General features: G+C 42.7%; 1 protein-coding gene across 1 annotated transcript in view; it reads left to right on the forward strand.

Annotated features, from left to right (window-relative positions):
- INIP (INTS3 and NABP interacting protein) overlaps nt 1-13,194 on the forward strand; it is a 51,673-nt gene extending 38,479 nt beyond the window's left edge. The window contains exons 5-7 of the mRNA XM_056518426.1: nt 8,547-8,600; nt 10,074-10,154; nt 12,960-13,194. Of these exons, the coding sequence (XP_056374401.1) occupies nt 8,547-8,600; nt 10,074-10,154; nt 12,960-12,965 (141 nt within the window). The 3' untranslated portion in view covers nt 12,966-13,194. The remainder of the gene's footprint in view (nt 1-8,546; nt 8,601-10,073; nt 10,155-12,959) is intronic.
- The last annotated feature ends 12,923 nt before the right edge of the window (nt 13,195-26,117 follow it).

Here is a 26,117-nt window from a genome sequence, read left to right on the forward strand (position 1 = left end):
CTCATCCTCTAGTGACAAAACCCAGTGTCTAATCAGACCACATCTGTAAATTTACATTTACAGATTTGCAGTTTTTCAGCAATCTGACATTTCTATTTTCGGTGACAATGTCAAAGGGTAGGATATATCTGGCAGAAATTAACAGTCAGTTCTTGAAGTTCTGGTTTTGGAAGCAGGAAAAATGGGCAAGTGTTAGGATCTAGTCATGAACAACATAGTGGATTTTCAAAGCTGCAATTGTTGGCACTGGTGACTGGGGTGCAGTGTCTAAGGGATTCCCTGGTTTTCTGTCTTAACTCCCAGATAAACCAGGATAGCAGACAAGAAGCAATATAAGTTGGGAGGCCATAGAGATGGAATATTTTCTTGAAGAAGACTTGGGTCCACCGAGGAGGCGACTAGATAGTGCTATACAAAGAGCTGTCTCAGCAAATTAATTTAACACTACACGAATGGCAGTGAATCCCTGCGTAGAGTGTAAATCAATGATGAAGTCCATAGTAATCTCAGCCTAAATTTCTGATGTGATGAAAAGAAGTTGGGAAGACCCAACAGAACTTGTGTGGAAGGTTTAAAAGGAAATCTGTTGCCTCATTTTGCTGGTAACTGCTGCAGACACAATTGAATAGCTGTAAGGGTATAAACAAACTGTATCTTCCCTTTCCTGTAGCTTATGGTGGTTGCCAACTTATAAAAGAGGTATTAGTAGTGGGCACGATAGAGCAAAAAGGGGTTGTCCGGACCGGAAGAGTTCTTGTATATGTTGGTGGGGCTGCAGGGAAATATCGAAGAGGCATACCTACCAGGCCCACTCTACTTTACTCTCGGTTATAAGTGCATCCGATCTGCAGTCCTTTTCTTTGTAGTTCCTGTGATATACCGTTTGGACAGGAACTAGCTACTTAGCCAATCATTGGGTAACTATGCAATTTTTTTTTCCCTCAACTCCAGCAACATATACAAAAAATCCTCACTGTCTGGACAATTTTTTTAAACTGAAAAAATGAGATAGGTCTTCAGGTTGGTAATCTTCAGTCAAATGATTCTTTATTGCACGATGAAATGTTAGAAGACATTCAATTGTGAGCAGAAGAGGTCCCAATAACCTTGGTGCAGATTGTGGTCAGACTGAAGGTACTCCAAATTTCTGTGAATATGGCTACTGAAATTTGCATCTCTACATTTGATGATGCCATTTCCGAGAGAGAGCTTTACCCCTTGTAACAATTTCCAATGGAATACTTCTTCTAAGCGGGATATCATTTCTTGAAAAAAAAAATGTAAGGTAGTACTTACTCCTATTCAATTCATAATAGAGGACTGCACCATCAGTGTCACTCACTGTTTCTGTGAGCTCGATCTGCAGTGCAGATTGAGCTCGCAGAAACAATGTGATCATGAAAAATGAAATAAAACTGTTATACCCACCCAATTGTGCCCCAAATGCCCCGCTGGACTCCAAAGGGGTTAACGTGTCGACGCACCTGGGGTCCATCTGTCATTGTCACTGGTACATGACGTGATGCTGAGGTGGGCGTGGGTGGAATGTGTCGGACGGCAGAGCTGCAATGACGTCCATTACGTCAGCTGTCAGGTCAAGTCCAGGCATACCAGTTGTTACGCCGAGCTCTCCGGGTCCCTGCTCCTCCCCGGAGTGCTCGCGGCGTTCTCCTTTCTGCAGCGCCCCGGTCAGACCCGCTGACCGGGAGCGCTGCACTGACATAAGCGATGGGGATGCGATTCGCATAGCGGGACGCGCCCGCTCGCGAATCGCATCCCAAGCCACTTACCCGTCCCGGTCCCCGGCTGTCATGTTCTGGCGCGCGCGGCTCCGCTCTCTAAGATTTAAAGGGCCAGTGCACCAGTGATTGGTGCCTGGCCCAATCAGTCCAATTAGCTTCCACCTGCTCCCTGTGTATATAACCTCACTTCCCCTTTCCTTCCTTGCTGGATCTTGTTGCCTTGTGCCAGAGAAAGCGTTTAGTGTTGTCCAAAGCCTGTGTTCCAGACCTTCTGCTATTGTTATTGACTACGAACCTTGCCGCCTGCCCCCGACCTTCTGCTACGTCTGACCTTGCCTCTGCCTAGTCCTTCTGTCCCACGCCTTCTCAGCAGTCAGCGAGGTTGAGCCGTTGCCGGTGGATACGACCTGGTTGCTACCGCCGCAGCAAGACCATCCCGCTTTGCGGCGGGCTCTGATGAAAACCAGTAGCAACCTAGAACCGGTCCACCGACACGGTCCACGCCAATCCCTCGCTGACACAGAGGATCCACATCCAGCTAGCCGAATCATAACAGTAGATCCGGCCATGGATCCCGCTGAGGTGCCGCTGCCAAGTCTTGCTGACCTTTCCACGGTGGTCGCCCAGCAATCGCAGCAAATTGCCCAACAAGGACAGCAGCTGTCGCAGTTGACCGCCACGTTACAGCAACTTCTGCCACTGCTACAGCAGCAACCATCTCCTCCGCCAGCTCCTGCACCTCCTCCGCAGCGAGTGGCCGCTCCTAGCCTCCGCTTGTCCCTGCCGGACAAATTTGATGGGGACTCTAGACTCTGCCATGGCTCCAGCATCATTCTCCCACCCTTGACTGGACCACCGGGGAGATCAAGAATTGGGGTCCTGCTTGCCGCAAGAAATGCCTCACATCTGCTCCCAGTCCCGTCTGTCGGGCCTCAGTGTCTCCTCCTGTGCCTGATCTCCCCAAGGCCTATCAGGACTGTGCAGTGCCTCCTCATAGCCCCCGTCCTGGTGACACTCTGCCCTGTGACAAGCTTCACCCTCTGCCCCCCCTCCCCATTCCCACTTCTTCCGGATTACCGGCCGCTGATGTAGCTACCCAGGACTGTTTTTTGTTCCGGAAGGAAACTCAAGAGACGCCCCCTATGTTCTCTTCTCAGTTAAAGGGACAAGGAGACAAAGAGAGGGGGAGACCTAAGGGGGGGGGTACTGTTACGCCGAGCGCTCCGGGTCCCTGCTCCTCCCCGGAGCGCTCGCGGCGTTCTCCTTTCTGCAGCGCCCCCGTCAGACCCGCTGACCGGGAGCGCTGCACTGACATTCGCGATGGGGATGCGATTCGCATAGCGGGACGCGCCCGCTCGCAAATCGCACCCCAAGCCACTTACCCGTCCCGGTCCCCGGCTGTCATGTTCTGGCGCGCGCGGCTCCGCTCTCTAAGATTTAATGGGCCAGTGCACCAGTGATTGGTGCCTGGCCCAATCAGTCCAATTAGCTTCCACCTTCTCCCTGTGTATATAACCTCACTTCCCCTATCCTTCCTTGCCGGATCTTGTTGCCTTGTGCCAGAGAAAGCGTTTAGTGTTGTCCAAAGCCTGTGTTCCAGACCTTCTGCTATTGTTATTGACTACGAACCTTGCCGCCTGCCCCTGACCTTCTGCTACGTCTTACCTTGCCTCTGCCTAGTCCTTCTGTCCCACGCCTTCTCAGCAGTCAGCGAGGTTGAGCCGTTGCCGGTGGATACGACCTGGTTGCTACCGCTGCAGCAAGACCATCCCGCTTTGCGGCGGGCTCTGGTGAAAACCAGTAGCAACCTAGAACCGGTCCACCGACACGGTCCACGCCAATCCCTCGCTGACACAGAGGATCCACATCCAGCTAGCCGAATCATAACACCAGTTCAGTGGAGTATGTATGAGGAACGAGAGGGTGATGATGGATGAAACAACAACTTCCAGCATACCTTTTCCACTGCTTAGGTCATACTGGGAGTTGTAGTTATACATGTTAAAAACTTCTTCAGCACTGTCCACTTAATTGGCAATTAATGTATCTGACTATTATACTGGAAATAATTATACCCAACACACTACACTGTGGGGATCCTTCACAGCAGGCTAAAAAAATTACTTCAGGGTTGGGGGGGGTATGGGGTGACACCACTTTCAACTACACCAGGTGACACCAACACTAGCAACGCCACTGATCTACATGATAAAGAACTGGGGTAGAATAGAAGCAAGAGTTTCGATGACTTAAGCCCTGAAACATAGCATGAGCAACTAAAGATAAGCTTTGGATGCAATGACAGCAACAATTAGTTAAGGCTTAAACTTTCTGATGGGCCTTGACACTGGATGCAGCCAATTCAACTGCAGAGTCTTTATCGGAATCCATGGCGAGTCCTCTGGAAGGGTGCTCCTTTTGCTCAAACTAGCATTTTTCATAGATTTCACCACTTCATAGCAATAGTCATCCCTAAAGTTGGAGGCTACTTCTAGCATGATAAGGTTGCATGCCACACTGCAAAAAAAAAAAGTTCAGCAATTGTTTAAAGAACGTGACAAAAATTCCAAGATATTGGGCCTCATTTACTAAGGCTATTCTGAGTAAATTTTGTAGGGTGTTTTGTGTCGAATGTGTCATGCACTAGAATTTTCGACAAAAAATAAAAAAAAAACTACCAACTCTGAACTTTACGCAGAAACCCCTAAAATAGAGTGTGGCCATCAGGAAAAGGAGAACATGTCTCCGAAAAAAACAAACTAAATAAAATGTGGTAGATTTGAACTCTGGAATACCAAACAGCTCAGAGCATGTGTATAAAAAAAAAAAAAAAAAAAAAAAAAAAAAAAAAGGAAGCAAAACGAAGGGAAAAACCACCAAATACAAGATACAATAGTAAATGCTGTAACATCTGCGCTCCGGCCAGACACGCTGGCCGTGAGCGCTCTCTTGTTGTGTCCCCGCTGCCGGCAGGGCTGGGTTTTGCATCGCGGGACGCGCCCACATGCAAATCCCAGCCTGTCACTCACCTGCCTGGTCTCTCTGTTTCTGCAGCCCTGGCGCGTGTGCCCCTGCCTCGTAGTGCGCACACGCGCCGAAGCTCTTACATTTAAAGGGCCAGTACTCATTTAATTAAGTGTATTCACCTGTGCTCTTGTTATACGTACTTGCTCCTCCCTTGTATCCCTGCCTGATCTTTTTTGCCTTTGTGCCCTAGAGAAAGCTATTGTGTTTCTGTGTTCCTGATTTCTGTGTACCAGATCCTTGTTCCATTATCTGACCCTGCACTTGTCCCGCCCATCCTGACCTACTGCTACCTTGACCACATCTTGCCAGTTTCCTTCCTTGCCACGCCACATCCCAGCAACCTGTGTGGACGAGTCATGCCAGCGGTAGCAACGTGGGTGCCGCCTGCCACAGCAAGGCCATCCCGTTTTGCGGAAGGCTCTGGTGAAAACCAGCAGCACCTTAGACTCCGCTCCCTGGCATGGCTCATGTCATCATCCACACAGGCCCGGAGGATCCACCGCCGTGACCCATTAAAGTAAGATCCGGCCATGGATACCTCTGGGGTGCCTTTGCCAGATGTCTCGGATCTTTCCACCGTTGTGGCTCAACTGTCGCAGCAGTTAGCCAGTCAGGTGCAACAACTGAATTAACTCAGCAGCTTCTTGCCACTCAGCAGCAACAACAGCAACAGCAGCAGCCACCGGTTCCTGAGCCCCTCCTGTGTCTGCAGCTTCTCCTGGGACCAAGCTTTGTTTGCCCTTTCCTTCAAAGTATGACGGATATCCCAAGCTGTGTAGAGGCTTTGTGACACAGTGTTCTATCCACCTAGAACTCATGGCGGATCTGTTCCCAACAGAGCGTATTAAAAAGGCGTTTGTGGTCAGTCTACTTTCTGGAAAAGTTAGCCTGGGCTACTCCTCTCTGGGATCATAGAGATTCGGTCTCCTTGAGCCTGTCGGCCTTCCTTGCAAAATTCCGCAATGCATTTGAAGAACCCGCGCGAGCCTCCTCTGCCAAGGCGGCTCTTCTGAACAAGCCAAGGGAACTCCTCCATACGCGGTTCAGTTCCACACACTTGCCTCTGAACTTGCTTGGAACGACGAGGCCTTGTGTGCTACCTTTAAAAAAGGATTTTCCTCTAGAATCAAGGATGCTCTCGCTGCACCAGATTCTCCGACTAACCTGAGCAAACTTATCCATTTTGCCACTCGATTTGATGTTTGTTATGCTGAGAGGCAGGAGGAACCTGCCCGAACACGGCGATTACCTCGTCTGGCACCCTTGTTCCAACATCCACCCTTCTGTCTTCTTTGCCTCCTGCCGAAAAGGCTATGGAAGTGGACTGTTTTCGCTTAATGCAGCAGGAAAGATCCCGTCTACGCAATGAGAATTTGTGCCTATATTGTGCCAATCCGGAACACTTTCTCAAAGACTGTTCCGTACGTCCGAGAGAACGCTCTCATCTTGGACAAATAGGAGTGGCATCCCTTGATGTGAATATTACCTCTTCTCGCTTGACCACCCGGGTCAAGTGTTTACCTCTGCCAAGACTTCTTTCATCGCTTCTGCTTTTTTGGACTCTGGTTCCGCTGGCAACATCATTGGTGCCTCCCAGGTCCATAAACACCGTCTTTCAGTGATGCCTCTTGTCAAGCCCTTTTACATTTCTTCTGTTAATGGGCAAAATCTGAAATGTAAGGTGCAAATCCGCACTGAACCCCTCGTCATGCAAGTGGGGAATTTGCATAAGGAAATTTTTTTTTTTCTGTGCTACCACATTGTACTTCAGAGCTTCTTCTTGGTCTTCCTTGGTTCAACATCATTCTCCACAACTTGATTGGAAATCTGGTGAAATCACTTGTTGGGGACAATTTTGCCAAGATCACTGTCTCATGCCTCCTCTTAGGCCTGCTAATAAAAGCTTCAGAGCCGACGCTCTTTCCAGATCCTCCAATGTCTCAGGATTGGACTCCACGCAAAGGCATAATGTTCCTCATGTGCTATCTTCTGTGCCTGTTAAACTCAGATATAAAGTCTTGAATTGGGGACATTCTTCTTTGCCAGTTGGTCACCTTGGAAGAGGGAATACGTCCCTTACAGCCTTTGCCCATTCCAGAAATCCCTTGGTCTCATGTAGTGGGGAACTTTCTGAGTTCCAAAGAAGAGGGGGAGACCAAAGGGGGGAGGGGGGGGGTACTGTAACATCTGTTCTCCGGCCAGACACGCTGGCCGTGAGCGATCTCTTGCCATGTCCCCGCTGATATGGGTGCCTTTCTGTTTACCAGATCCTTGTTCCGTTATCTGACCCTGTGCCACCTGCCCTGACCTACTGCTACCTTGACCACGTCTTGCCAGTTTCCCTCCATGCCACGCCACATCCCAGCAACCTGTGTGGACGAGTCGAGCCAGGGGTAGCGACCTGGGTGCCGCCTGCCACGGCAAGACCATCCTGCTTTGCAGCAGGCTCTGGTGAAAGCCAACGGCACCTTAGACTCCACCCGGAGGATCCTCTGCCTGCCATGATCCCTTACAAATACCATGTAAAAATACCTGTCGGAAAAAAAAAAAAATACACTCCACCCTTGGTAAATGAGGCCCATTGACTTGGCTTAAATTTTTTTTCCAAATCTCAGACTATGCATCTTTGGGAGTTCCCATCTGGCAACAAGACATTAAAGGAGTGCTCCGGTTAAACAGATTTGTAAATTACTTCTATTAAAAAATCTTAATACTTTCAGTACTTATGGGCTGCTAAAGTTGAGTTGTTCTTTTCTGCTTATCAGCTGCTGTATACTACAGAGGAAGATGAGTTGTTCTTTTCAGTCTGACCACAGTGCTCTCTGCTGACACCCCTGTCTATGTCAGGAACTGTCCAGAGCAGGAGCAAATCCCCAAAGCAAACCTCTCCTGCTGCGGACAGTTCCTGACATGGACAGAGGTGTAAGCAGAGAGCACTTTGGTCAGACTGAAAATAACAACTCAACTTTCTCTGTAGTATACAGCAGCTGATAAGTACTGGAAGGATTAAGATTGTTTAATAGAAGTAATTTACAAATCTGTTTAGCTTTCTGGCACCAGTTGATCTGAAAAAAAAATGTTTTCCACCGGACTACCCCTTTAAGGACTTGCTGCCAATGTGTTTGTGCCAGATACTATAAGACACCTTAAGGGTGCGTTCACACGCTAGTAGCTAGCAGCGACCCATTGATTTAAATGGGTCTGCGGACAGTCCGCAAATCTGACACTATTGCGGACTGTGGACCCATTCAAATCAATGGTAGTGTAACTCACAGTAGGTTTCCCGCAGTGTGAAATCCGCTGCTGGTAATAGCGTGTGAGCGCACCCTTAGAGGTCTTTTGCAGCCCATGCTTTGAGAGGTCAGAGCTGTTTGGTGACTCAAGAGGAACCAACACAATATCAGGCAGGTTTTTTTAATGTCATATGTGGTTGATATGAATTGAATGACAGAATGAAGGGTCCCCCTTTTAGCTTGAAAAAAATGCAGATCTCTGCAATAGTAATGACATCTCCTCTATAGAACTGAACAAATAAGAATTTAACATGCATCAAAAATGCAAATTTTGCATGGAAAACAACTATTGTCATTATGGTTCACCCCAAGCAGAAGTGAATGACATATATGTTAATAAGTGAATAGAGCTTATATGGAATAGGAGTGGTTTTGCACCCACAGAGTTACTACGTTTGCGCAGTGCATCCTTTTGATTTTGATATAATGTATTATTGAAAATAAGCAGCATCTAAGGTATTGTATGGTTCATTTGGTATTTTAGCATTCTTCACCAGGAGATCATTTCCATCAGGTTATGAAGAAAAGAGTAAATATAGTAAGTATTAATATATAAGTATTTTTCTAAACAAATAAGCAAACTGTTTCACAATGGGAATGGCAATTGGTTAGGAATGGCAACTGCATAAGAGCACATGAATCTTGATTGGAGTCAGCGTCCTGAAGTTACACGAAGAGTTTTCTCCAAAGGTAATATTATAAGTGACATATACCTGTAACTGTCATACTGCAGTGACTTTTGTTAGTAGTATTATTAGTTCCAGGACACTGTATATGTGAAATAAAGGAGAATTAATATATATATACCATCTTAAGAGAAGACAATAGATGGGAAACTGCTGCGGCCAGTGTTAGGCTGAGCGGGCAAGTCCTGTATCAAACTAATGTCTCAGAAGCAGAAAGAAGACAGGAGATCGGGGGTCCCGAAGGAGCTGAATGGAAGCTGCAGTGGACCAGCATGACATGTCAAAATTATGACAATATCGCTTTAATGAATCTGGCACTTCAGCCGCTGCCCAAGCCTTGCATGTAGAAATCTATGCTAGCTGCAAGCTAGTGTAGAATTTCACTATAGTTCATGCCAGTTACAGATGTAAAATATAGTAAATCTGCCAGGCATTAGAGGCCCTGCCCCCTTTTTCGCATAGCCCCACCACTTCAAAACGGTAAGGGCAAAGTAAATTGGCCAAAAGTTGTCAATTTACTTTTTTTTACACCGAAATTAGTCATATAAATAATATTGAATCCCCTATAAGAATACAAGTAGCATAGTGTGAGAGGCTGTAACCGCTATAGCTACACTATTGATTCTCACCTAGAAACACTACTTCTCTGCACTCCATCTGATGGTCCATGCCATGATCTTTTTTTGGATGTATTAATACAGAATGGATCAGAGGCAAATGGAGGTACAGTAGAGGGCTCATTTCTAGAATATTACATCTTTACAACATCACATACTCATTCATGACAAATGCAAGAGAGGACAGGATAATTCGGAGAATCTCCATGGGTAAAAATCGTTCAACACTGCAGCTGGAATGGCTCGCCAGTTCTGCACTGAATATGAGGCCTATTACAGCTCTATATAAAACAGAGTTGCAATAAGCCTGCGTTCAGAAGCATTTAAGCAAGGTTTACACAAAGTTTTAGGTCCATTTTCTAATGCAAAAGTGGATACTAAGAAGGGGAAAATATATGTTTTTCTTACATACAGGAAAAGTATCAAAAACTGCTCTGTGTGAATCTGGCATTATTATATGTGTATGCAGTCTGAACGGCAGTAAATCATTTTTGCCTTTGCAACCAATATATAATTAACATTAATTAGAACCCCGCTAGGTGAAGAAAATGCCTCCCAAATGAGCATTCAGAAGTTTAAATGAGTAAGCAAACTAGTGGAGGGAGAGCAATGTTTTACGTCTAGGTAGCAGTTAAAGGTCTCTGTAATATAATGTTCCTCATATTACTAAAATTATGAATACGTATTGTTTATTTTTGCCTACTATAGACTGTGTCATTAATTTGTGTTGGCCTGGGATGGATAAATGCACAAAAAACAACATCACAAGACACAGCTGTCACTTTCAAGGTATATCATATATGTTATTTATGTTTGTGAGATTTATCTAATGTCTTTTACATTATTAAAGGTATGCAGAATACTGTCAGACTGGTAGTGCTTATGTTTCACTGTAATGGCTATGCAAATTACAGTAGCTCTCATAAGAAGAAAGACAACTATCTCTAATTATCCAAACGAGAGATTCTTCCAGAAGGATGATATAACCATCTGTAGACAGCTTTTTCAGTGTTCTTGCTCCTTGTCAGTACAGAGCAAGATGCTGGTTGGCTAGGGTTATGCATATGACTGTCTCAGAGGCAAAACCCTTAAGGGCAGGGCCACACGTGTTGTATTTTGCTTGGTATTATCCTACCCATTGAAGTCAATGGGTAGCAAAATCAGCTGCAGAATATACACAGCAGGATATGGCACATGTGACCCTAACCTTCATGCATACCTGTTGTCCCACAGAAAAAAATATTGCTTATGTATGTTACTAGGTCATGCAGGATCTCCATATGTACAGTGGGGATCAAAAGTTTGGGCACCCCAGGTAAAAATTTGTATTAATGTGCATAAAGAAGCCAAGGAAAGATGGAAAAATCTCCAAAAGGCATCAAATTACAGATCAGACATTCTTATAATATGTCAACAAAAGTTAGATTTTATTTCCATCATTTACACTTTCAAAATAGCAGAAAACAAAAAAAAGGGCACCCTGCAGAGTTAATATCTTGTACTGCCCCCTTTGGCAAGTATCACAGCTTGTAAATGCTTTTTGTAGCAAGCCAAGAGTCTTTCAATTCTTGTTTGAGGTATCTTTGCCCATTCTTCCTTACAAAAGTCTTCCAGTTCTTTGAGATTTCTGGGTTGTCTGTCACACACTGCTCTTTTAAGGTCTATCCATAGATTTTCCATTATGTTGAGGTCAGGAGATTGTGAAGGCCATGGCAAAACCTTCAGTTTACGCCTCTTGATGTAATCCCCCGTGGATTTCGAAGTGTGTTTAGGATCATTATCCATTTGTAGAAGCCATCCTCTCTTTAACTTCAGCTTTTTCACAGATGGCATCAAGTTAGCATCCAAAATTTGCTGAAATGTTATTAAATCCATTTTTCCTTCTACTCGTGAGATGTTCCCTGTGCCACTGGCTGCAAAACAACCCCAAAGCATGATTGATCCACCCCCATGCTTAACAGTTGGACAGAGGTTCTTTTCATTAAATTCTGGATTTCTAGACTACTGCTTAGAAGAACCCATGGTGCTGATTGTTGGGGCAAGGTCAGATGAGTCTGGGCATTTAAAACCTTTGAGATTGACATCAACTGGTCTTCCCAGATGATGATTGAGAACAATCCATGACACTGGCAGGTCTCAGCTTTGCAAAGGGGGCAGTGCATGCTATAAATTCTGCAGGGTGCCCAAACTTTTGCAGATGCCATTTTTTTGTTTTCTGTTATTTTGAAAGTGTAAATGATGGAAATTAAATCTAACTTTTGTTGACATATTATAAGAATGTCTAATCTGTAATTTGATGCCTTTTGGAGAATTTTCCATTTTTCCTTGGCTTCTTTATGCACATTAATACAAATTTTTACCTGGGGTGCCCAAACTTTTGACCCCCACTGTATTTTTTATGTGTTTAGCATCTGTATTCGGCTCAGAAATCCCTCTGTTCTGCTGCTCACACATTCTGACATCCACTTCAAGAAAAGGGGCGTTTCCAAGACAAGCACTGAGCCCACCATTCACCTCCTTTCTAAGTCTACTGTGCTGTGCTTAGTCTCTTCATCCAGTCACTGCAGACTGCTCTGTAACTCCCTCCTCTCTGTTTTCAGGCAGGAGTGAGCACAGAGGAGTGCTAGTCCTGCCCTCAGTTCCTGGACATTGCCCTAGCCTGTGCTTTACCTTAGCTGACTCTGCAGCTGGACAGGAATATGTTTTGGATGGTATAGGGATCCCTAGTGATCTTTTTAGTTCCCATTTAAATTAGTGATCCTATTGGATGCCCTAATAGACTTGTGTGTGCTGTTACCCCAACAGATTGGTCCAATATGCAAAGTTTTCTAGTCAGCACTTCAGCTAAGGAATTATATTTCCATAGCATTTGCAAAACACACTTTTGCACAGAACAAGAATCTGAATTTTGGGGGCCCACTTGGTGGCTGCAATAACAACTGCTAAGGCTTCTTTCACACTACAAAATTCTCTGTTTTTAAACATCCCTAGGAAGATCCGTGTGAAAATCAGCTGAAAACGGCAGTAACAAAATCCTATACGTCCGTTAGAAAATCCCATTATAGTCTATGGGATTTTCTAATATCTGTATGAATCCGTCATAGATAACAGACGTTAGTTTGTTACGGAAGATAGTTACGAAAGAAATCAATAACGGACTATAATGGATTCATACGGATATTAGAAAATCCCATAGACTATAATGGGATTTTCTAACGGACGTATAGGATTTTGTTCCTACCGTTTTCAGCTGATTTTCACACGGATCTTCCTACGGATGTTTAAAAACGGAGGATTTTGTAGTGTGAAAGCAGCCTAAGTTAGATAAGGTCTTATATCTTAAGCATTCTGAATGATCACATTACTTTATTGATACCCTGAGCTATTGGGATTGGAAACAACTTAGTGATGACATTTTTACTTTTTTTGTTATGGGGCACCAAACAGGGAAATAAATTTTTCGAACTATAAATGTTGTGCTTATTTATACTTTGTAATTAAAATCTTATCTCTTACCCGAGCAGAAGTAAGGCTAAGTCAACAAGGTACAATGCAAATGGCATTAATGCTATATTGTAATATTGTATTTTGTAGACCTAAAAAGAAAAAACCTGGAAATTCGATGTGTTATTCTCTTTGCCGACTGTGCAGCCAAGTGTATGAACAATTGGTGAGGCTTTTGGCAGAAGCAGTGTCCTTCTCAACATAACAACTTCAGACTTAATTCAGTATCTGGGCATGTTATACTCGTGTTGTTAAACGCTGCAATTCATGCTATAGTCTTAATGCAAAATAAATCTAATTTTTCCTTTTGTCAACAATCTTTCCTTTTGTCAACAGTTTAACATTACTTCCGTGATTACATACTGTGTCAGAACTAAACTACTAGATTAGCTTAAAATATTACACTGTGAGCCAAAATTGCAGCAGAATTTGTAACTAAGCAATCTATAGATCCACCAAATTTATGAAATAGCTTTAGCCACTGTGATAAATTTGATGTATTTTTATATTGTCTAGTAAAGTTTTTTTTACTGTCTGAGGGTAGGGTCCCACGTAGTGTCCATGCAGTGTATTTCATGTTGTGGGAAAGATGCTGCATAATCTTCTAAGCGCAGACACACAGGGTGATGTGTATAATAGCAGCCCAGTGGGGTCACTTTCCCTCCTCCAGTGTCCACAGGTCGCCAACAGGTCACATTACCAGAACAATTTTTGGGAAAAATCTCGGCAAAAATGGCGCGGTTTTACCGCGATTTTTAAAAGGGTCCATTGTCGGCGGATCCGTACCGTAAAATACACTGTGGATCCGTCCGTGTAAATGAGCCCTAAAGACATAAGGCATACATGTATGCACAGTGCCTGCTCCCACTTCCACTCCCTCGGCTAATGCCAGACATCACCAATCAGGCTGATGTCCGAATAGGGGTGGGGCAGAGGTGTGGCCAGGGGCCGACTGGGGGCCCTTGCTTTATTTGGTCTGGGGGCCCTGAGTGTTGTCAGTCCACCCCTGCCCACCTCCAAACCTTACTGCGCACACAGTGTCTGCTCTTATAAGAATACGCAGCGTATTTCCCGCTGTGCAGCTGATATTGTGCAGCATGAAATACCCTACCCTAAGACTGTATTAGCCACCTGTCATATAGGCATACTGGTAGATGGCATATTCAGTGACTATGTATGGGCAATTTTCAGTGCATTTTGAGGGGAATTTATCAAGGGTGGTGTAGGGGAATGTTTTTTTTACACCTTTAATTTGTGTGTAGGAAAATGTGTATATGCACCAAATTTATTAAATGGTGAAGGGCATGTGATAAATATGGTGCTGGTGTGGTAAGGTTTACTGGGAGTAAATATAATAAAGCGCGAGCACATGCGCAGTTTACTACGGACTCTGCAGTTAGCGTAGGGTTAGTGTACGCAGTGTCATGAGCATAGTTTGCTAGCATAGTCAGCTGTAAACTTCAAGTGCATGCGCAGTTTACTACAGACTTTGCTAGTGTAATAACTTACATTTCACTGCGAGTCTCCCTCCCTTCAGCTTACATTTCACTGCAAGTATCTCTGACTTCCTCCGCTACACTCATTATGCTAGCAAAGTTTGTTGTAAACTGCAAATGTGCTCGCAGTTTACTAGGGACTTCTGACTACTTTAGAAAACTACGCTTATGAGTCTGTAGTAAACTGCGCATGCGCTCACACTTTACTACGGACTCCAAGTAAACTTTACCACACTGGTTCACATTTTTTACTTTAGTACTCCACTTTGTATGGTGCCCCCTCTGCAACTTTTTAACCCTTTTGCATCAAAATTTGCAACTTTTTACAAATGCTGTCCACAGCCAGCTTTGTAAGACAGTTCTGGGCCTGTGTAAATTTGGGACAAATTGAGAGCATTGTGACAAATTCTGCGACAAATTGCTCATGATCAATCCATTACCACTGCATTAAAGTTACTACAAATCTGTGTATTACAACATACCTTGATTTCTTGTGTAAACCAAAAGTTGCAGGAAAAGTCACACATTTGACATTTTGACAAATCCTGCAACAAATGAACCCACCTTTTTAACCCAAAAAAGCAAATAAATCCTTTGATAAATTCCACCATTGTTTCATGCAGGGAAGGTCCTGAATGTAGTCACTAGTTACATACTTTTGAGCCGTTAAACTGAATGGGCCCATGCTCTACATCAGCATAGCTTTTTTTGGGTTGCTAACATATACCACTGGTGGCCAAAGTGAACCCATTGTAAACTCTGTAGGCAATAGAAGAGAAAACCAAGCGGCACCGATACCGCTCCGTACCACAGCTCTCAATAATGAATCACGGATCAACACTGAGGGTGATAGGGCTAACGACCAGCAATGGTGATAGGATAATGTAAAAGTATATATTCAATAAATGCAAAAATAGAAATGGACAGACATCCTGCACTCGGGTCACATGGCTCCTCGGGTCACATGGCTCCTCCCACGAGCTTTCCACCGGGTGGGCTGACAAGGCTGGTGTAGGGCGCTCAGAGACGACTGCCGGCGGTTTCGTGCACAGTGATGCGCTTCTTCAGGCCTCGTTAACATCATCGCGCTGTGCAAGGAAATAGTGCTATGCAGTGATCATGTGATCTTGAGAGGTATCCGCAGATAAGAATAAGGAAAAACAAATCTTAACATCTTAATTGTGAATCCTAGACAGAAAAGAAATACTGTAAAATGTAGAAACCTAGTACTTCAATAATAATTTATACAAATGGAGGCATGTCAAGCCTATCATTTAACCCTAGAGGGCCCTGTGTGTCTAATCGCAGTATGCAGCGGTCCTCAGCTTGTAATAATAGTCGACTCCTATCCATCCTCTTTGGCCCTTTGTTAATCAATTCTAATCCTCCAAACTTCAGGTCAGTATAATTAATTTTATGTACTTTTTGCATATGTTGGACAAACCTGGGCGAGCCTCCTCCTCTTCTAATGGAATACAGATGCTCCCTTACTCTTATTCTCAATTGTCTCTCGGTCTTTCCAATATAGAATTTGGAACAACTACACATCATAAAATATACTACAAATGAACTCTGTGAACATGTGATAAGTTCCTTTACAATGTATTCATGACCTCCCAAGGTACCATTATTCGTATATATATATATATATATATATATATATATATATATATATATATTATATTTACACTGGGCACAATGTCCACACCTTTTGTTCCCTTTGGGAAAGTTGCTGGTCAACCAATTGTCACTAATCACTAATGGTGGTGTTCTTTCCAAACATGACAATGGGTCTATTACAGGCAGTCTCCACTATATAAGGATCGGACATTAATAAATGCCAATTGCTAGTAATAGCAGCTCTAATAGTAGCATTCAACTGACTATTTTTAAAGGTAAAAGTAAATCTCTTACTTATTCTTTCCTTCTCTGGGGAGGTGGATTTTGTGCTGAAAATCAGACTCCCTCGATCTTTTGCATTGGCATTCATATATGCTCGGTTAATCACTCTCTCGGGGTAATGCCTTTTTTTAAAATCTAGCTGTCAGATCACTTGCTCGTGCCTCGGAGTCCCTTTGTTCACGGTTATTCCTCTTTAATCTCAAGAATTTGCTGTATGGGATCCCATTTTTCACGTGTGCAGGGTGTGAGCTGTTATAGTGCAATTATGTATTCTTAGCTACCTTCTTCCTGAATCGCTGCTTTTTCAATCGGTTCCCTTCTACAGTAAAGGCCATATTCATTTGGTTCTCAATATTCAAAAAAGATACAAACTTTTCAAATCTATCTCTTGATCCTTCCTAAACTACCAGCACATCGTCCATGTACCTCAATTATGCTTTTATGTGTCCCACAAATGGATTCTTCGTGCTGTAAATATATTCCTGCTCGAACACTGACAAAAAAAGATTTGCATAAAAGCATGAGGTGGGACTCCCCATGGCTGTACCATTATATTGCTACCATTACTAAACCATTGATTGCAAAATTCGAAGGTAGTATAAGTTAGGATAAATCTTGAAACATCACAGATAAAATCAACATATGCTGGGAATTTCTCAGTCTGATTTAGAATAGTGCGGACAGCCTGTACTCCGGCATCATGAGGGATGCGGTTGCACAAAGCCTCCACATCTATAGAAGCTAGGGAGTATGAATCTTGCCACTGGAAGTCATATACAAACTTCAAAATGTCTCTTGTATCCTTGAGATACGAGGGCATTTTGTCCAGCAGAGGTCTCAGAGCCCAGTCAATATATTTTGACAGATGTTCCGTCACCGAACCCACCCCAGCGACGATCTGCCGACCGGGGGGGGGTATGGGATTTATGAACCTTAGGGAGTAGATACCAACTAGGATTAGTAGGGTGGGAAGGCATTCTGCAAACTTCAGATCATTGTCCAACACATGCAAGAAGTACATAAAAGTAATTATACTGACCTGAAATTTGGAGGATTAGAATTGATTGACAAAGGGCCAAAGAGGATGGCTAGGAGTCGACTATTATTACAAGCTGAGGCCTGCTGAATACTGCAATTAGACGCACAGGGCCCACTAGGGTTAAATGATAGGCTTGACATGTCTCCATTTGTATAAATTATTATTGAAGTATTAGATTTCTACAGTATTGCTTTTCTGTCTAGGATTCACAATTAAGATGTTAACATTTGTTTTTCCTTATTCCTATCTGCGGATACATAACGAGGTCACAAGATCACATGATCACTGCATTGCACTATTTCCTTGCACAGCGCAATGACATTAACAAGGCCGGATCGGGCTGATGTCTGGTATTAACCCTTAAGATGCCGCGATCAAAGTTGATTGCGGCGTATAAACTGGGAGATAACACTGCCGGTTACCTCAGCGGAGAGCTGTTCGAGACTGCTGCGTGGAAATTGGAGATTTTCCTAGTCTAGATGACGGAAAATATGGATTTTATTAACGACAGGAGACGAACATTATGCTTATCTTCTTTACTGTCAGAATTAGCAGCAGGTACAATAAAGCTTTTTTAAAGAAATAAAAAACAGGTAATATGCAAAACAGGTATACCATAACAACCAATCAGTGATAGGCATAGGTAATATAAGGTGGAGACAGTTAACATACATCCTCTTCTTTGATGTAAAAGTATAATAACAAGAAATAAAATCAAGAAAAAAGTTACCATACAATTAGAAGGTATACCTAAAAGGAAAACATTTTTTGGCAACAATTTCAAAAAAGTTATATTAACTAAGAGAATAAGAGTTCATCAGTAATATGGGAACAATACAACTCTTCTTATGGGAGGTGAACTTGAACTGGAGGAGATTCCAGAAGGATCCGAATTCCTGAACTCGAGAAGAAATAATTCTTTCTAGCCGAAGTTCCTTTTGAATAGGAGGTTTAAACTGAAAGAAAAGAAAAAATACATTCGGATAATATCGGGTAGGGATAATAGGGAGGGATAATGTTCGTCTCCTGTCGTTAATAAAATCCATATTTTCCGTCATCTAGACTAGGAAAATCTCCAATTTTATGGCACGACAGGAGACTTCCATTATGCTAGTTTAAAGCTTATAACATATTATGCATTATATATGTACATAGAGAATAATCTGGTATAAAAAATAAGATTATGAAAATTAAGATTAAAGGATAGACATAGAGACATGAGGTTCAGGTCTGAAATAAAAAGTCTTAAAAGTAGATTCGGAAGACCAATCCGCAGCTTTTAGGATATCAGATAAAGATCCTCCAGATTGGTGTAATTTAGTGGACATAGCTCCTCTAGTTGAGTGAGCTCCAAATTTGGATATGTCAATTCCTGCTAAAGCCATTGTTTGTTTTATCCATCTGGCTAAAGTGGGAGAAGTAACAGGGCGAAAAGGTTTTTGAAAAGAAATGAGTAATTGATTTGAATTAGAATTTCTTAAGGCATCAGTCCTACTTTCATAAGATTTGATGCAACGAACGACGCATAGGTTAGGATTAAGAGGAAAGGTCGGGTAAAAAACAGATTGAAGATTGGTTTTGGTTCTTCTGGAAATATAAAAAGATATTCCGTTAGGAGAGAATTGTTTATGAGAGATATCAAGGGCTCGGACATCAGATACCCTTTTAATTGAAATAAGGCATAGAAGAGTAGTAAGTTTAAAAGATAAAAATTTTAAAGAAAGAGAATCATTGTCGCCCCAAGATTCAATAAGATTAAGGATTTTTGAAACATCCCAAGTGGAATGATATTTAGGAATAGGAGGTCGTCTAAATTTTATTCCCTTTAATAGTTTGCAAATTAGCGGGTGTTTCCCAATGGAAACAGAGTGAATGGGAGCGTGATAGAAAGAAATCGCCGAACGATAAACATTAATCGTACGATAAGCTTTCCCTTAATCGAATGAAAAGGATAGGAAATTTAGAACTTGAGTTATAGGTGCATGAACGGGATCCAGATCCCATTGAGAGCACCAATCAGACCAAACTTTCCAGGCTGATCTGTAAGCAGATCGGGTACCTGGAGCCCACGCGTCTCCGAGGATACTTCTAGTTGATGTTGAAAATTTAGAATTCTGGTCTGACAACCCGAAATGAACCAGGCTATTAGCGTCAACAGTCCCGATGAGACAAGGGGATGAGGATTCCCCGATGGATCTTGTAGGATCATTGGGTGAGATGGAAGGATTCTGGGATAATCTATAATCATTCCCAAAATTTGGGGAAACCAGGACTGGGTGGTCCACCACGGGGTAATGAGTATCAGTGTTGATTTCTGGGATCGTACTAGTTGTAACACTCTTGGAATTAGATTGAATGGTGGGAAAGCATATAGGGTTTCCAGAGGCCATATTTGAAGAAGGGCATCTATGCCCTCTGCTTCTGGATCTGGACGCCAACTGAAAAACCGCGTGGTCTGACGATTCAATCTGGATGCGAACAGGTCCAAATGTATTGGACCCCAAAGAATATTGAGAAGTTGAAAAAGATTGGAATCTAGTTTCCAATCGCTGGAATCTGTTAAGTAGCGAGAGTACCAATCCGCAACTGTGTTGGAGAGACCGGGCAGATATTCTGCTTTCACTACTATATTCTTGGATAGACAAAAATGCCAAAATTCTTTGGCAATATTGGCCAAAGATTCTGATCTTGTCCCACCTAGACGGTTGATGTATTGAACCGCCGAGATGTTGTCCATTCTTAAGAGAATACAACAATGGGATCTGTGACCTACAAAACTCTTGATGGCAAAAAATCCAGCTAGGAGTTCTAAACAATTTATATGGAGGAGAGATTCCTCCGCGGACCATTTGCCTCCTGTAGAGGAAACACCGCGTCTCGCTCCCCAGCCCATGCGGCTGGCATCGGAATCGATGATTAGATCCGGGATAGAGTTGAAGATGGTCTTCCCGTTCCAGCATTGAATGTGGTTTAACCACCATAGGAGTTCTTCCTTGGTGTCTGGGGTTAAAGTAACCTCGTCTGAATATCCTAATCCGTCTTTCAGATGTTGGATTTTCAGACGTTGTAAAGCCCTGTAGTGAAGAGGGGCTGGGAATATTGCTTGTATAGAGGAAGATAGAAGACCCACAATTCGAGCAATCGCTCGGAGGGATATCAACTGTTTGTTCAAGACAATCTGAATCTCCCTGCGAATTGTTTTCAGCCTTCTGGAAGGAAGGCTTAAAATTGCATCCTGGGAGTTTATTAGGAATCCTAGGAATTCTATTTCCTGAGAGGGGGATAGAATGGATTTTTCTGAGTTGATGATGAAACCCAGATTGGAAAGCAGAGTGAGTGTCCATTGAATGTGTAAATGTATTAGTGGCAGAGTTTGGGCCATTATAAGGATATCGTCCAGATAAATGATTAACCGGACACCTCTCTCCCTCAAGATCGCAATTACTGGTTTCAGCAGTTTTGTAAAGCACCAGGGTGCTGAAGAAAGGCCGAAAGGGAGGCTGATGAACTGCCATTTCTGATCCTTCCAAATGAATTGGAGGTAAGGCTGAGATTCTGGATGCATGGGTACCGTGAGGTAAGCATCCTTGAGATCTATCTTGGCCAACCAGTCGTTGTGTAAAAGTAGATCTCTTAGGAGATGAATACCTTCCATTTTGAAATGGCGGTAGTAGACAAAATTGTTCAATGTTTTCAGGTTTATGACTGGGCGAAAGCCTCCGTCTTTCTTTTTGACCAGAAATAAATTGCTCACATACCCTGGAGCGCTCGGAGGAACTTGTATTATTGCTCCTTTGGACAATAAGTCTTTGACTTCTTTGTCTATGAGATTTTGATCTGGTTTCGAAAACATTATTGGATGGGGTAGTTGTTGTTGTATTGGTGGGTGAATGAAATCTATTTGAAATCCCAATACTGTGTTTAAAACCCAGGCATCTGCGGTAATCATAGCCCAAACGGGGAAAAAATGAGAAATCCTTCCTCCTAACTTTAAGAGGGAAGAATGGGGAAGATGTGGGCTTACCTGTTGGAGGTCTTGACCTTGGATAACCCCGGTGTCCTCTCGCTCTCCATGGTCTTGCTCTTGAAGGGAAGAAAGGGGATGGTTGGAAGGGAATGGAGGGGTTTGGGAATCTGTCCACATGGGTGGGTGGGGCACGGGAATAATGTCCCTCTTGGGATGTTCGGCTGAGAAGTCTGCCCCTTCTCTTCCCAGCCCTGGCAAAAACCCGAGGTTGGAACACTTTCCTCAACGAGGATTGCGCCTTGTCGAGGGATGAAAAAAGATTAACGTATTTGTTAATTTCTTTAATGAAGGAGTCTCCAAAAAGGAGTCCTTCAGTGGGAGAGTCCGGTTCAGTATTAGCTAAGTGAATAAGTTGTGGATCTAATTTTAATAAAATAGATCTCTTTCTTTCTGTACTAATGGTAGAATTAATACCTCCATATATACAGATGGCCCTCTGGGCCCAACCCCGTAGGGTCAATAAATTCATGGGGACATCTGAAGCTAAAGCTTCCTCAGACAGGTCCAAAATTTTTGTAAGAGGACCCAATAAATCAAGGAATCTGTCCTGGATAGTCTTGAAAGATCTATCCACTCCTTTTTTCGGGTTCTTTCCCGATTTGTTTAGAAACTTTACTATAGAGGGGTCAACCTCAGGTGTGTCTGTTAATTTATGAGGCAAAGTGGGCCTGGGGCATTCAGCCTTTAATTTACTTCTAGTAGATTTGTCTAATGGCTTTTGTAACCAGAGACTTAAAAATTTTTTGTTTTTAGGGTGAGGAACCCATTCCCCCGATCTGGGGTGTTGAATATCTATCGGATCAAAAAATGGGTTTCCTGCACTATCTAGAATCATGGTTCTCTGATCCTCAGGATCGGTAATAATTTCTTCCTCAGAGATGTCTATATAGTCAGAATCGTTATCTGATGCATCTGATTCTGAATGATCTGAGGAGGAATGGCTGGGATGTTCATTATATGAGTCTGGCTTTGATCTATGCGAGACTTTATGAGCCCGTTTATGTTTTGTCTCCTCACGGGTAGAGGGGATGGGATGCACCTGAGAGGCATCTGTATGTTTGCTTTTCACAGAAGCATCATTAGTGTCCTGGTCCTTAGATTTTTTATTTTTCTTTGTGGTATATGAAGGACCGGTAAGATGGCGCCTTTTTTGGGAGGCTTTCCCTGATTTCTTCCAGCCAACCTGAAGTTTGGAAACAGACTCCTCTGGGCACCAATATTGGTCGGAGGGTGTAGAGGGAATTTGTTTTGAGGTATCAACAGTGACCTGCTTAATAGCTGAGGCTACTGAATTTGCAATTAATTCAGGAAAAGAGGACATTGCTTAACGTACAGCAGAGTGAATGGATTTATTAACCGACTGGTCTACCAAATTTTGTAAAACTGAATCTTCCACATAATCAAAATGTTGTGGCTCAGTAGGGGTAATTCTGTCCTCATTAGCCATTTTGCTCAAATTAAATATATATATATGCAGAGCAATATATAGAATAAGGTGACTAATATGTAATTAGATATAATGGAAGGGGAAATAGGTATTAAGCTGTAGGGGAGAAAAAAAAAAAAAAAAGTTTTTGTTAGAAAAAGATATATATTACCACTACAGACCATAAGATGGTGCTGTAGGATAACAAATGGAGGTACTTCACCTTGTGAGCAAACAACTGTAGATATATAGAATTGTTGTTTTGTGCTCGCTGTGGTCTCCGTCTGAAGCGTCCGCTCTGACAGGAATCCCGCACTGACAGGATTCCTATGTGTGAGGTGATTTATGAGCAAACTTCGTGCCGCACGGCTGATCGCCAGCCGGGCGCGTATTATCGCGAGAGTACAGGAATGTATAGCAGACGCGAATGGAGGAGAGTAACGAGCTGTGACAGAAATGAAAGTTAGGAACAACGAGTAATGAATGTAAGGAAGTAATGAGGCACACAAAGTATATGGCAGATAACTATCAGAGGAAAATATATATAGCGTTATGACATAGTATATAGTATATATATTAGTCAGAGAAAAATATATATAACTTATCTTGATGCAGAGCAGCAAAGAAGAGGGATGTATGTTAACTGTCTCCACCTTATATTACCTATGCCTATCACTGATTGGTTGTTATGGTATACCTGTTTTGCATATTACCTGTTTTTTATTTCTTTAAAAAAGCTTTATTGTACCTGCTGCTAATTCTGACAGTAAAGAAGATAAGCATAATGGAAGTCTCCTGTCGTGCCATAAAATCGCGGCTTCCTGAACAGCTGAAAGGACAGCGGGAGGGTGCTTACCTTCCTTCCCGCTGTCCGATCTTCACTCCATTGCTCCAGGCCTGAGATCCAGGCTTGAGCAATTGAGCATGGATAACACTGATCAATGCTATGCTATGGCGTAGCATTGTTCAGCGTATGCAATCTAAGTATTGCATGTAATAGTCCCCTATGGGGACTTAAAAAAAAAAAAGAAAGAAAAGAAAAGTGTAAAAAAATAAAAGTTAATAAATGTGATTTAACCACTTCAATAATAAAAATTGAATCACCCCCCCTTTTCCCATTTAGGAAAAAAAATATGTAAACAAAAATATAAATAAACATATGTGGTATTGCTGCATGGGTAAGTGTCCGAACTATAAAACTATGTTAATTAAACTGCACGGCCAATGGCGTACACGTAAAAAAAATTCCAAAGTCCAAAATTGCGTATTTAGGGAGATATATATAGGCAGATTTTATTATTTGTGCAGTCATTCCTCCTGCCTGTGTTTTTGGCTTACTTGCACCAAATGTATTAAAATGGTGCACAGACTTTGATAAATTTTGCACAAATGAAAAATCACCTCAGAATTTGCTGTAGGATGCCACTTTTCTAAAGGCAAGGCAGACATGGTATTAATTTGCGTTTTTTTTTACGTCTGCGCACTTTTTTGCACCTTTTTAAGAAGACGTACTTGGTAAATCTCTTCCACTGCAATGTCAATAATGATTCACTGCATTTCACAGTTTTACAGAAAGTGTCTATTTTAAATTGCGCAAAAATCTCCCACCACAGGGGAAGATTTATCATTGACTTCCTGACATTTTATTGGCTGAAATTTGGAGCAAAAATTTTTGATAAGTTAGTTTTTGCACAAAAATTTTGCGCAATTTCAAAATATACAACTTTGGCAAAAGTGAGTGAAATGCACTGCTTCATTCTTGACTTTGCAAGGGACAAGATTTATTAACTGTGTCTTTTTTAAAAAGGCGCAAAAATATTGCACAAATGTTAAAAAAAAAACGCGAATTCATTCTACCTCTGCCTTAGAACAATGACATACTACAGCAAGTTCTGAGGTTATTTATCATTTGTTCAAAAATTATCAAAATCTTGCGCCGTTTTGATACATTTGGAGTACAGAAGCCAAAACATACAGCAAAAAAGGCTGTGAAGTGGCTGCACACAGGCACATATTGATAAATCTCCCCCATCGATCCTAAAAAATAACCTGAGTGAGGTATAGCTTACAATAAAGTGGAAGACAATTGTAGCAATTCTTGTATCATGTAACGGACGGTTTTTCCTTGAGTCTCCAAAAGCATTCCAGACCTAGATTGTGGAGTAGAAATGCTGACATGTCACCTATTCCATACAGTGCATTAAAAAATATTTAGCATGCCGATTCAATAGAGCAACAGCGATCAGGCACTGCCACGCCATACACAATTGTAGCAATATATGGCAATAGGGCAAAGTCAATAGTATGATGAACCTGTCGAGTGCTAACGTGTGTAGAACATGTCCTCAAAATAAAATAAAAAAGTAAAGAAGAAAACTACGCTGCATTCACTGATCTGAAAGGTAATTACTGGCCAGAAGAAGTGACATCTGACACGAATCTAGACGCCATTACCCTGGTGGTACGCCGCTGCAAATGGAGCTTCTGCTCCAGCATTCCCCACACATAAACCTTCTACATTTTGTTTTGTGGATATCGATCACTAAAGAGCTGAACCTTTGGATCATGGTTTCCTGCTTTACTTTGCTAAAAAATATTTAGCCCTCGTCACCATTTCCAGATATTGTAATGCTAGAGCCTTATTATGAAATTGATCATTTTTCTTCATCAACCTATACAAAACACCCCATATTGACAGCAAAGTCTGGTTTGCTATAGTAATTTGTCCAAATCTATGAAAAAAAAAAAAACTGAAGTATTACATTTCAGTAAGTATTCATGCCCTTCACTCATAGTACTCAGAGGCAGGTTTTTAAGAGATAACAGCATCTGTCTACTTGAGTATAGAGCTACAAGATTGGCATACTTGTATTTGGGGTATTAATTTAATACCAATATCCCAAAATACAGCTCTGCTATCTTGTAGCGCTATACTCAAGAAGGCAGATGCTTTCTACCTTTATTAAAGGAAATCTGTCACCAGTGTCACCTGCACTAACCTTTGGCAGGTGACACTGGTGACAGGTAGTGGAGGTGACACTGATGACAACTTGTCCCGTTCCGTGCAGGGGATCTCTGGTAATCTCCTCAGTTAGCTTCAGCTCTGGCCTGTCTTGGGGCACAGGGGGAGCTTAGTGATGTCAACACTGCTATTCTCTAGCAGCGGGACCCAGCAGAGGTGACATCACTAAGCTTCGCCCACGCCCCAAGCCGCTGCGGCTCTCTGCTGGGTCCCGCTGCTAGAGAACAGCAGCGGTGACATCATTAAGCTCCGCCCGTGCCCCAAGCCGGGCCGGAGCTGAAGCTAACGGAGGAGATTACCGGAGATCCCCTGCACGGAATGGGACAAAGTGAGTAC

The sequence above is a fragment of the Hyla sarda genome, chromosome 1 (genome assembly GCF_029499605.1).
Source record: "Hyla sarda isolate aHylSar1 chromosome 1, aHylSar1.hap1, whole genome shotgun sequence".
Lineage (NCBI taxonomy): Eukaryota > Metazoa > Chordata > Amphibia > Anura > Hylidae > Hyla > Hyla sarda.